A 13281-nucleotide genomic window follows, 5' to 3' on the forward strand; every position below is an offset into this window, starting at 1 on the left:
CATATTAGCGCCAGGTATAAATGAGGCTTACAACTCAGACCAAGCTGGGGCTGGCTTTTGAGAAATAGCATGGAATTATACTGAAATTGCAATATCCAACAATTTCAAAGAGTTACAATTCATAAGGAAATCAGTCAATTGAAATAAATTAATTAGGCCCTAATCTATGGATTTCACATGACTGGGCAGGGGTGCATGCATGGGTGGGCCTGGGAGAGCATAGGGGAGCCAGGCCCAGCCAATCAGAATTGTTTTTTTCCCAACAAAAGGGCTTTATTAGACAGAAATACTCCTCAGCACCCTTTTATTGCCACCAGCACAAGGTGCACCTGTGTAATGATCATGCTGTTTAATCAGCTTCTTGATATGCCACCCCTGTTAGGTGGATGGATTATCTTGGCAAAATGAGAAATGCGCACTAACAGGGATATAAACATTTGTGCACAAAATTTGAGAGAAATAATGGAACATTTTATTTAAGCTCATGGGACCAACACTTTACATGTTGCATTTATATTTTTGTTCAGTGCATGATCCTTTGAAGTCAAGGTAAGTGGATAACTAAAATGTGATCTGTCTTATAAGTATCTACACCTCTGGCAGAAAAGTAGTTGGCACTAATTTATCTTCATTAATCCAGGAGAAGCATTGAAAGCAAGTTCCCCTTATTAAGCTACAATGTAACCTTCAGTCATGTTCAACTTTGCAAATACGTGATGTAATGAAAGCCAGATGACCTTTGACTCCCTTAAAATATGTTATTTTTTAAAGATGCAATGGTGTGTTGAACGCTTGCTTTATTTGCTATGCTAGGCCCACAACTGTACACCAGGCAGTGGGAACGAGACTAGCTGAAACTATATGAACTTGGGCTGTCCTCGAAGTCCAGAGAGGTACTGATCAATGTACTCAATGTACTGGAACTTCAGCTTAGTAATACAGAAAAGTTTCTTAAACACTCCAAATGGTACATAAAGCAGTATTAGAGTGAACACACAGAAAAAAATCTCATTCTGTAAACAAAGTTTAATGTTAATCAATGCATGAGGTTTTCAACACGCTTTTCAGAAAAGCATTTGATTTACTTAATACAAAGCAAACAAGCTAACAAAATAGAACCTGCATTTCCTACAAAAGAAAATGCATATAGTATGAAACCAGCCTAATATTGCAAGCACCAATTACATTTTCCCACTTGGACATATATACAGTATATATACACTCAAATGAAATACTGTAAGTACAGTTTGCAATCTCATTTTTCTTTTAAGTATTGGAATGTGTGTCCTGTACTTATCTGTATTCCTGCAAAAAGTGCCTTCACAATGGCCTGAAGTCTTAAGTTAATTAACAAGGGGGAAAGAAATTGCTAATAGATTCAAAACTAGAAAAATAACCTTTCAAGTGTCATCGGGGCGAGTGGGTCTTCACAGCTGGGGCAGTTTGTCGACAGGGGTGTCGAATTTGAAGTCCGGGGGGAAGAGGTCAGCTGCACGGGGGTAGATGAGTCGGTACGACTGTCTGATTGTGACGTCTGCCACACCGGCGATGTCTCCAATCTCTGTCCAAAAAGGAAGAGGATTTGCAGAAATGACTACTGGTACTTTAAGTCTTCAGACCATTGGTGATAATTGTGTTCTCAGAAATTTGTGTGAGCTCTCAAGTCAGAAATACACGTGTGGACCACAAACGGCACACTATTGTGCTGTTGTTCGTGCCTGAAATGTACTGAACCGTGTTTTAAAGTTTATAGACAAACGTTCAGATTCAGCCAATCAAGAAGACCTTAAAAAGACAACCACCACCACTATCTCCACCATCCTCCCACCCACAACCTCACCTTTCTGGGTCTTCTTCTCAGCGGAGGCCTGGGAGGCCATGTAAATGGCGGCGGCGGCCACAGAGATGGGGCTCCTGCCGGGCACCAGGTCCTGCTCCACGGCCTTCCGGGCGATGTAGGTGGCCGCCATCTGCACCTGCTTAGGCAGGCCCAGGTTGGAGCAGAAGCGGGACATGAAGTCTCCGGTGGTGATGAGGTCCACGCTGGTCTCCAGGGCCTTGAGGATCAGCTTGAAGCAGCGGCCGATCTCCTTCTTGGAGATGCGGGACACGGCGCAGATCTCTGCGGGGCATGGATGACAACAAGGGAGTCATTAGTGAAACCTTCAGGGATGTTTTAATAAGACATGCAAGAGAGAACATTTGAAAACGAAAATAAAAATCCCTGTTTCAGTCAGTTTTCCTCTGTTTGGTGCCTAATGAACACGATTCCAGGTCAATTTCATAACCGTGAAGTCTTGATTTAAGATTTGTAGCAACCGAAACAACCAGCACAAGCACTCACTCTGAGACGTTGCTTGGAACATGCTAATATGATCTTAAAACCATAGATGATATAGATGATTCGATATGTAATTCCATGCTCTAAACATCCTCTTTAGAGGAGCTCACCTTTAAACGTCCGAGGCACGCCCTCTTGTCTGCAGGCGATGTAAAGGCAGGCTGATGCGATGGCGTCGTTGGCCCGCCCCTTCAGGCTCTTCTGTTCGTACACTTGCTTAAATAAGTTATTTGTTCGGTCCTGTGGGTCAACGACAACATTTACCCTCAGTTTGCTGTGAACAATCATATAGTTTAGTTCAGAGAAAACCTGCTAAAGAACTTGAGTTTTGGAAATAGATTAATCAGTTAGCTAGCTAGCTACTAGGTTCCACAAAAGCTAAACAACTGAAAGTAGAAGAGAGAATGGAACTCACTATGATGTTCCTTGGTAGGTTGATCCGGTCGGCCATGGTGGTAATCTCTTTGAAGGCGTTTAGCATGGCACGGTCTGAACTGCTCATGGTCCGCCGGTTCTGGTACTTGGAGTTGCCGAACTCGTCAAAACTAGCCGCGCCTGTTCCCTATGGTGACACCAGAATTGTTGGAACCATTAGTGATATAGACTTACTACCTGGTAAATCTTACGACAATTAAGTATTTTATGGAAACCTATGGAACCTGATGAAGTCCATATCACACAAAAAAAGAGCAGTAGTCATTTTATTTTCATTTAATTTCTTTGTCTGGCGCCACTAAGACCACAAACATAAAAATTGTTTTAAGCATCTTTCTCTGTAAGTGGTGACTATAGCTAGGTGGCAGGGCCTCTGTGCCAGTTGTGGCGCCAAGTAAGATGGCCAATGTGTGTACTTACCTTGCTGATCATGGTGGTCAAGTCTCCCCCGTTGAGGAGTGGGTTCTGGGCGTCGCCCACTCTAGACGGGTCTTTGGTGGCTTTCTCATTGGTGAAGGTCCTCCACTCTGAGCCGACATCAATCACCCTGTCACCTGGGAAAGCACACACATTACTGGGCTCCCGAGTGGCGCAGCGGTCTAAGTGCTAGAGGCGTCACTACAGACCCTGGTTCGATTCCAGGCTGTATCACAACCGGCCGTGATTGGGAGTCCCATAGGGCGGCGCACAATTGGCCCAGCGGCGTCCTTGTTAGGGTTTAGCCGGGGTTATGCCGTCATTGTAAATAAGAATTTGTTCTTAACCGACTTGCCTGGTTAAAAAAAAGGTTAAATAAATAAATAAAAATATACATGGGGCTAAGCTCAAATACGTTTAACAACTTCCTTTCCACATTTACCTTACTTTATCTCCTTGAGCACTTACATGAAAACATAAAGGAGGTAAAAGCGATAAACATCAAGCACCCACTGTATTGATTTCACCATCATAGCATAATAGCGTGATGTATTTGTTGTCCCTACTTTCCTGCCCTTTGTGCTGTTATCTGTGCAAAATAATGTTTGTACCATGTGTTGTGCTGCTACCATGTTGTATTACTACCATGTTGTATTACTACCATGTTGTGTTGCTACCATGCTGTGTTTTCATGTGCTGCTGCCATGCTATATTGTTGTCTTAGGTCTCTCTTTGTGTAGTGTTGTGGTGTCTCTCTTGTCCTGATGTGCGTTTTGTACTATTTTATTTTATTTTTAATCCCACCTCTGTCCCCCCGCAGGACGCCTTTTTCCTTCTGGTAGGCCGTTTGTTCTTAACTGACTTGCCTTGTTTATTTATTTAAGTCCTTCCTTTTGTGACAAAAAGAGAAGAGGATATTCAATATTAGGAAGGGAAGCGGTATTCAGTGACACTGGGACCAGGGCCAACATTTAATAAATGTAAATAAGAATAGTAACTACAGTTGAAATCGGAAGTTTACACTTAGGTTGGAGTCATTAAAACTCATTGTTCAACCACTCCACAAATTTCATGTAAACAAACTATAGTTTTGGCAAGACGGTTAGGACATCTACTTTGTGCATGACAAAAGTAATTTGTCCAACAATTGTTTACAGACAGATAATTTCACTTATAATTCAGAGTGTAGATTAGGATATGTTTTTATTTGATCAATTTTAGAATACGTCTTAAACGTAACAAAATGTGGCAAAAGGGAAGGGGTCTGTAGACTTTCCCGAATGCACCATCTGTTCGGGATAAAGAAAATGCAAAACATCACTGAATTCAAGCGATCTGTTTACAGGTCCGCAACAATTTCCAATAGTTTTTGTCTTTCAGAAACGGTCAGAAAGGATACAACAAATGTCACTTCAAAAGAAAACATTCTGCCGACACCTCCAAAGACATTTGATCAAGTTCGCCATTGCTATTTCCTTTAGACACTATGTCGTCCTAATACCAAAGTATACAGCAAATAAGGGCGTTATTGTCACCATAACAGGTAAATGATGGGCGATTTTCAAGCAGAGTTATAACGCTCGTTCACGTGCGCACTGTTTTACGTCACTTTAATAATGTTTACATACTGTTTGACCCACTTCAAATGTATATACTGTATTCTCGTCAATGATCATCCTATATAATTACTGCTGTACACAACTTTTCCATTCAAATACTGTCCATAATATCTATACACACACCATAATATACATACAGTTGAAGTCGGAAGTTTACATACACTTAGGTTGGAGTCATTAAAACTTGTATTTCAGCCACTCCACAAATTTCTTTTTAACAAACTATAGTTTTGGCAAGTCGGTAAGGACATCTACTTTGTGCATGACACATGTCATTTTTCCAGCAATTGTTTATAGACAGATTATTTCACTTATAATTCACTGTATCACAATTCCAGTGGGTCAGAAGTTTACATACACTAAGTTGACTGTGCCTTTAAACAGCGTTGAAAAGTCCAGAAAATTATGTCATGGCTTTAGAAGCTTCTGATAGGCTAATTGACATAATTTGAGCCAGTTGGAGGTGAACCTGTGGATGTATTTCAAGGCCTACCTTCAAACTCAGTGCCTCTTTTCTTGACATCATGGGAAGATCAAAAGAAATCAGCCAAGACCTCAGAAAAAAATGGTAGACCTCCACAAGTCTGGTTCATCCCTGGGAGCAATTTCCAAACGCCTGAAGGTACCACATTCATCTGTACAAACAATAGTACGCAAGTATAAACACTATGGGACAATGCAGCCTTCATACCGCTCAGGAAGGAGATGCGTTCTGTCTCCTAGAGATGAACGTACTTTGGTGCGAAAAGTGTAAATCAATCCCAGAACAACAGCAAAGGACCTTGTGAAGATGCTGGAGGAAACAGGTACAAAGTTATCTATATCCACAGCAAAACAAGTCCTATATCGACATAACCTGAAAGGCCGCTCTGCAAGGAAGAAGCTACTGCTCAAAAACCGCCATAAAAAAAGCCAGACTTCGGTTTGCAACTGCACATCGTACTTTTTTGAGAAATGTCCTCTGGTCTGATGAAACAGAAATAGAACTGTTTGGCAATAATGACCATCATTATGTTTGGAGGAAAAAGGGGGATGCTTGCAAGCCAATGAACACCATCCCAACTGTGAAGCACGGGGGTGGCAGCATCATGTTGTGGGGGTGCTTTGCTGCAGGAGGGACTGGTGCAATTCACAAAATAGATGGCATCATGAGGTAGGAAAATGATGTGAATATATTGAAGCAACATCAGTCAGGAAGTTCAAGCTTGGTCGCAAATAGGTCTTCCAAATGGACAATGACCCCAAGCATTCTTCCAAAGTTGTGGTAAAATGGCTTAAGGACAACAAAGTCAAGGTATTGGAGTGGCCATCACAACGCCCTTACCTCAATCCCATAGAAAATTTGTGGGCGGAACTGAAAAGGCGTGTGCGAGCAAGGAGGCCTACAAACCTGACTCAGTTACACCAGTTCTGTCAGGAGGAAGGGGACAAAATTCACCCAACTTATTGTGGGAAGCTTGAGGAAGGCTACCCGAAACGTTTAATCCAAATTCAACAATTTAAAGGCAATGCTACCAAATACTAATTGAGTGTATGTAAACTTCTGACCCACTGAGAATGTGATGAAAGAAATAAAAGCTGAAATAAATCATCACTCTCAACTATTATTCTGACATTTCACATTCTTAAAATAAAGTGGTGATCCTAACTGACCTAAGACAGGGGTTTTTAATAGGATTAAATGTCAGGAATTGTGAAAAACTGAGTTTAAATGTATTTGGCTAAGGTGTATGTAACTTCCGACTTCAACTGTAAATAAGTATTCCGACCCTTTGCTATGAGACTCATGTCCATCCTGTTTCCATGGATCATCCTTGAGATGTTTCTACAACTTGGAGTCCACCTATGGACATGACTTGGAAAGGCACACACCGAACAGTTGACAGTGCATGTCAGAGCAAAAACCAAGCCATGAGGTCGAAGGAATTGTGCGTAGAGCTCCGAGACAGGATTGTGTTGAGGCACAGATCTGGGGAAGAGTACCAAAACATTTCTGCAGCATTGAAGGTCCCAAAGAACACAGTGATATCCATAATTCTTAAATGGAAGAAGTGTGGAACCACCAACACTCTTCTTAGAGCTGGCAGCCCGGCCAAACCAAGCAATCGGTGGAGAAGGGCCTTGGTCAGGGAAGTGACCAAGAACCCGATGGTCACTCTTACAGAGCTCTAGACTTCCTCTGTGGAGATGGGAGAATCTTCCAGAAGGACAACCACCTGCGTCATGCTGCCAGGATGTTTTTCAGCAGCAGGTACTGGGAGTCTAGTCAGGATCAAGGGAAAGATGAAAGGACCAAAGTACAGAGAGATCCTTGATGAAAACCCAAGCTCCCAAGTGGGGCAGCGGTCTAAGCCATTGCATCTCAGTGCTAGAGAAGTCGGTACAGACCCTTGTTCGATCCTGGGCTGTATCAAAACCGGCCATGATCGGGAATCCCATAGGGTGGTGCACAATTGGCCCAGCGTCGTCCGGGTTAGGGGAGGGTTTGGCAGTCATTGTAAAATAAGAATTTGTTCTTAACTGACTTGCCAAGTTAAATAAAGGTTAACGACCCTAAGCACACAGCCAAGACAACGCAGGAGTGGCTTCGGGACAAGTCTGAATGTCCTTGAGTCGCCCAGCCAAAGCCAGGAACTTGATCCTGGTTGAACATCTCTGGAGAGACCTGAAAATAGCTGTGCAGTGATGCTCCCTATCAAACCTGACAGAGTGTCAGAGAAGAATGGGAGAAACTCCCCAAATACAGGTATGCCAAGCTTGTAGCGTCATACCCAAGAAGAATCTGTAGGCTGTAATCGCTGCCAAAGGTGCTTCAACAAAGTACTGAGTAAAGGGTCTGAATACTTATGTAACTGTAATATTTACGTGTTTTTTTTTTATACATTTGGAAAAAATCTAAAAACATGTCTTTGCTTTGTCATTATGGGGTATTGTGTGTAAATTGATGAGAGGGGAGGGGGAACAATTGAATCCATTTGAGAAAAAAGGCTATAACGGGGTCTGAATACTTTCCGAATGGGACTCAAAATGGGAGTCCCATAGGACTGTTACGTTCAGATAGAGCCCTGTAATGCAATCTGTTGCTCTAACTAGGGTGGCTTTTCCAAGGCTGTCTAAGGGAGGCGTGGTCAGATTTGATTCTATTGCATCTTTGACATGATGTTATGTTTCTATAATTTCCTGGTATTATGCACTCTAGCTATGTGACAGGTCATATACATGACGTCTTTAGTCCCCCTCTGCTCCCATTTTTTTTTTTTTCCTTTTGTGTGTGTACTTTACTGTATTTATACTTGGGATATATCTTTTCAACATGAACAATTCAAAAATCGCTGGAGGACATCTGTAAGGGCCTTGCTGCTCAAGTCACATCACAAACAACAGCACAAACACATCACTCCCCCTGAACTAGAGGTTAGGACTGTGTCTGTAGAAGTGTAGGCCCAGAAGTTTCGAGTTTTAATGTCACGGGCACAAGTACAGTGAAATGCCTTTCTAAACCCAACAATCCAGCGATCAATATCAATGTAGTACTAACAAATAACATGAGGAAGAACAAAAACACACAAGAAATAAAGAAAATAAATTAGACAACGAGAAAGTAAGCGCTATATACAAGGTCAGTTCCAATACCATATAGAACAAACAACGTGTAGGAATACTGGAGTGATAGAGGTAGATACAGTGGGGCAAAAAAGTATTTAGTCAGCCACCAATTGTGCAAGTTGTCCCACTTAAAAAGATGAGAGAGGCCTGTAATTTTCATTATAGGTACACTTCAACTATGACAGACAAAATTAGAAGAAAAAAAAATCAGAAGAAGAAAAATCCAGAAAATCACATTGTAGGATTTTTAATGAATTTATTTGCAAATTATGGTGGAAAATAAGTATTTGGTCACCTTCAAACAAGCAAGATTTCTGGCTCTCACAGACCTGTAACTTCTTCTTTAAGAGGCTCCTCTGTCCTCCACTCGTTACCTGTATTAATGGCACCTGTTTGAACTTGTTATCAGTCTGACGTTGAAGGAGAGTTTGTTGTCCCGGCACCACACTGGCAGGTCACTGACCACCTCCCGCCACCAGTGATCAGGCCTACCAGCGTCGTGTCATCAGCAAACTTGATGTCGGAGTCGCAGTCGTGGGTGAACAGGGGGTGTTGAGGGTCACCGTGGGGTCAGTGTGGCGGCCGTGATGTTGCCTACCCTCACTATCTGGAGTCGGCCCGTCAGGAAGTCCAGGATCCAGTTGCAGAGGGAGGTGTTCAGTCCCAGGGTCCTAAGCTTGGTGACGAGCTTGGAGGGGATAATAGCGTTGAACGCTGAGCTGTAGTCAATGAACAGCATTCTCAAGTAGGTATTCCTCTTATTTAGGTGGGTGAGGGCAGTGTGGAGTGCAATTGAGATTGCGTCGTCTATGGATATGTATGCAAATTGGAGAGGGTCTAGGGTGTCTGGGATGATCGAGTTATTGTGTGCCATTACCAGCCTTTCAAAGCAATTCATGATTACAGATGTGAGTGCTACAGAGCGGTAGTCATTGTGGCATGAAGCCTTAGAGTTCTTGGGAACAGGAATGATGGTGGCCATCTTAAAACATGTGGGGATTACTGACTGGGACAAGGAGAGGTCGAAAATTACTGTGAATATGTCTGCTAGCTGATCTGCATATGCTCTGAGAAAGCACCCTGGAATACCATCCGGCCCCACAGCCTTGCGAGTGTTGACTTGATTAAAGACCTTACGTCGGCCTCAGAGAGTGAGATCACCCAGTCCTCTGGTTCGGTGGGGACTCTCACGCACGGTATGGTGTTGTTATTGTCGAAGCATGCATAAAATGCGTTGAGTTTGTCTAGTAGAGAGGCATCGTTGGGAAGATCACGTCTGGGTCTTCCTTTGTAATCCGTAACGGTCTGTCGCCCCTGCCACATGCGACGGAGCCTGTGTAATCTGATTCCACTTTATTCCTATATTGTCCTTTTGATCGTTTGACGACTCTACGGAGGTCGTAGGGGACTTCTTGCCCTTGTTCCTGTCCTCAGCCGTAGCATCAGGGTTGTCTGCGATGGCTCTATGTGCAGTAGCCCTGTCCTTTAGTTTAACGCCAACCTCTGTGTTACTCCAGGGACTTTTGATTGGGGAAGCAGCGACCCTTCACTGTTGGGATGTCGCCAATGCATTTCCTTATGAAGCCAGTGACAGAGGTGGTTAGCTCATCGATGTTATAGGCGGAGTATCGGGACATATTCCAATCAGCGCTTGCAAAGCAATCCTGTAGCATAATCTCTGATTCTGATGACCGTTTCTCAATGGAACGAGTCACGGGTATTGTTTGAGCTTCTGCTTGCAAAAAGAAAGCAGGAGTCATGATCTGACTTGCCCGAATCGCGAACGAGGGAGGGCCTTGTATGCTTGCTTGTGGGTAGAGTAACAGTGGTCTAGGACTATCGCCCCTAGTGGCAAAGGAGACATGTTGATGGAAGTTGGGCATCACATGTCTTAATGACGTGGAATTAACAAGGCAGCCAGCTTCCGGGTGTAAGTTTTCTTGCTTGTTTACAGCCTCGTACAGTTGGTTAAGTGCCAGCTTGTTAGATTTCATGTCCTGAGGTGGAATTTATACAACAGTCACGATAACAGCTGAAAACTCCCTCGGGAGGTAGAAGGTAGGCATTTGACAATCAGGTATTCCAAGACTTGTGAACAATGGGTCGAGACTACCACTGAGCTTGAGTCAGAACACCATTTGTTGTTGATTAAGAGGCTCATTGCTCCCCTCTCGATTTCCCTGACTCCACTGTCCTGTCCGGCTCAGTTAATGGAGAATCCATCGAGTTGGATAGCCATGGGGAGTCTTGTCCGAAAGCAATGTTTTAAAAAAGCAGAAAATATTGCAGGTTCGAGGGAAAAAAGCTGAGAATATTGCAGGTTCGAGAGTCCCGTTGGTAGCAAAGCCGTGATCGGAGGTCATCCATCTTATTATCAATTGGCCAATAGAATGAAGGGAAGAGGTAGCCGGTTTTCCTTTCACCTTAATCTCGCCAGGATTTCCCCTAACATGCATCTAACACTGGCAATTTCTCTTGGGTTCCCCCTGAAAATTGGGTCAGAATTACAGAAAGAGCCCAGGGCAGATGAGTCACAGTTGAAGCCGGAATTGGGGTAAGTAACTGCTGATCCGATGTTCAAAAGTCCTTGTTGGTTATAAGAAAGCAAATTAGAGAAAATAAAGCACATAAGGCCTCTGTGTATGTTATGTTACGCTATTTACCTACTGCAAAGACCTCCTCCATACAGATAAGGCTTTGTGTCAGTCTGTTGACGGGTGTGCGTGCATACGTGTATTACTATCCTCATGGGTACCGGAAATCCCTAACAGTCCCCACAAGGATAGTAAAACAAGGATAATTCTCTCTCATGGGGTCATTTTCCACATCCCAATGGTGACAAAGGCTATTTTAAGCTTATGGGTTAGGTTTAGGTTTTACAATAAGGGTTAGGTTTAGGGCTTAAGGTTAGGGAACACAGGATTTTGAATGGAAATACATTTTAGGTCCCCGCAAGGATAGTAAAACATATGCTATGTGTGTGCAGCCTATCACTCACCCACTACAAGGCCACACTCGGGGCAGATCATATCCCCTGCTCTGTAGTCTTCCACCAGCATGGCGTCTGGGTGGTTGGGGCACTGCACCTTAGGAAGAGCCAGGCCGTCTCCACTGCAAGTAAAGAATAGATCCCAGAGGTCAGCCAACAAGTGACCTCTCACCTTTGACCCTGCCTAGTGAGAGATAACCCACCACTGGGTGTGATTGTACTTATCTCCATAATGCTGGTTTACTGCCAAGGACATGGTATTACTTAACTCTATACACTTCAGTGAACACTGCACAGTTGATAAAGCCGATTGACACTGCTCAAGGTGAGGAAGTATGTGGTTTAGTTTGTTGGCAAATTATGATAATGATAGGGAAATCTTATAGGCCGTTTAAAATTGTACACAACTTGTGAAGCATGCCAGACTGTCCTTCCTTTAATCTGAGAAATATGAGGATCATGTTTACCTTTAATAATATAAAAACAAAAGGCACTTCTGAAAATGACATACAATGTTGCAAAAGCAATTATGGCAGCTTGTTTTACATACAATGTAGCAAAAGCAATTATGGCTGCCTGGTTTACAACAGTAACTGTTCACAAGCATCAACACCAGTCATTATGTTACTTGTTTATTGATCGAATATTTATATGCATAGCAAGATAAATGGACTGGGGAGTAGGCATACTACAAGACTAATACAGAAAGCCACTGCAGCGATTGTGTCGACATAATGTAAATGAGTTTCCAACCTAAATTATGATTCTGTGGTGATGTGGTCAAAAATGGGCTTCCAGCGTTTCAGAAAATCATCCTCGACACCAATTCGGTTCTACAATACCAAAACATAACATTTAGCTAACGGACTTGGTGGCAACCTTTGGCTAGTGAAAAGTGAAAACAAGATATTTTGAGACAGCCAGTGAAATAAATTGCTGGTTAAACAACCCAATCAACTTGCCGTGTCCTTGTGACAATTTTCTATTCAATGGCTGAATGACTTCTCATGATTAAATCACTGTCTAGGTGTCCGTTGACACTCGGCTACTGTAAATACATTAATGTAGCTAGCAAATTGGATTTAGCCAGCTGAGCTGGCCAGACAACATCACCTTGCGAAGTTGCGACATCACCCATCCCTAAAAGCATTGCTTATTGACACTCGCGTTTGCATCATGATTAGGAAGTTAGATACCATGTTGCGCTACCTAACGTTATAACGGATGTTTACAAACAATATGATCACTTTGACATGATATACCATCGAGACAATGTGTAAAATTGTGATTTGATAACGTTTGTGTTTTTGGTAGGCTAGCGAAGGTTAGCTAAAAGTCAGTAATGGACATTCCGGCGGCTATGATGGAAAACACTTAGAAACAAGCGTCTCTCCGTGTTAATCGCCATCACCACCCATTGATCAATAACTTTCACTTTCCCATATGAAAAGACACTGATGCAAAACACAGAAAACAGCTTGGGATACATATTGTACACACCGGCTTGTTGATGCCATGTTCGCTAGCTACTTCTTTATAACGCAAACAATGGCTTCTTCTACCTTTTATATATGTATTTTTTTTCGGCCCACGTGGTTAAATGATGACGGAAGGGCAAAAGGTTCAACCTTAAAAAAGCGATTAAAATATGAGGACGGGATGTAGGCTACTTGTAAAAGTATAATATACTGTCACAGATCAATGCTTTTGACACTTCAAAATTGATCAAATTTACTCACTGAGCATAACATGGAAGTGAATAAAGATAATCAAGTGTAACCAAAAGGTGAAACCATTTAAGCAAACTTGTGGATTTTTGTGTGTTTGTGTCTCTCAAACTTTATAAAGAAAAAGTCATCTTATTATTACATGCT

At 42.6% G+C, this 13281-nt stretch overlaps 1 protein-coding gene across 2 annotated transcripts; it reads right to left on the reverse strand.

Annotated features, from left to right (window-relative positions):
* Window positions 1–1006: 1006 nt before the first annotated feature.
* LOC109874891 (transcription initiation factor IIB) lies at window positions 1007–13002 on the reverse strand. 2 transcript variants are annotated; one of them, XM_020466944.2, is made up of 7 exons: window positions 12908–13002; window positions 11417–11529; window positions 3197–3330; window positions 2757–2903; window positions 2452–2581; window positions 1841–2122; window positions 1007–1561 (listed from the first exon to the last, which is right to left on the reverse strand). In XM_020466944.2, the coding sequence occupies exons 1-7, from the start codon at window positions 12922–12924 to the stop codon at window positions 1428–1430; spliced, it is 957 nt and encodes a 318-aa protein (XP_020322533.1). In that variant the 5' UTR covers window positions 12925–13002; the 3' UTR covers window positions 1007–1427. The 2 variants fall into 2 exon arrangements, with proteins under 2 accessions (XP_020322533.1, XP_020322534.1); XM_020466945.2 differs by lacking the exon at window positions 12908–13002 and adding an exon at window positions 12161–12261.
* Window positions 13003–13281: the final 279 nt, after the last annotated feature.

The sequence above is a fragment of the Oncorhynchus kisutch genome, linkage group LG30 (genome assembly GCF_002021735.2).
Source record: "Oncorhynchus kisutch isolate 150728-3 linkage group LG30, Okis_V2, whole genome shotgun sequence".
Classification (NCBI taxonomy): Eukaryota; Metazoa; Chordata; class Actinopteri; order Salmoniformes; family Salmonidae; genus Oncorhynchus; species Oncorhynchus kisutch.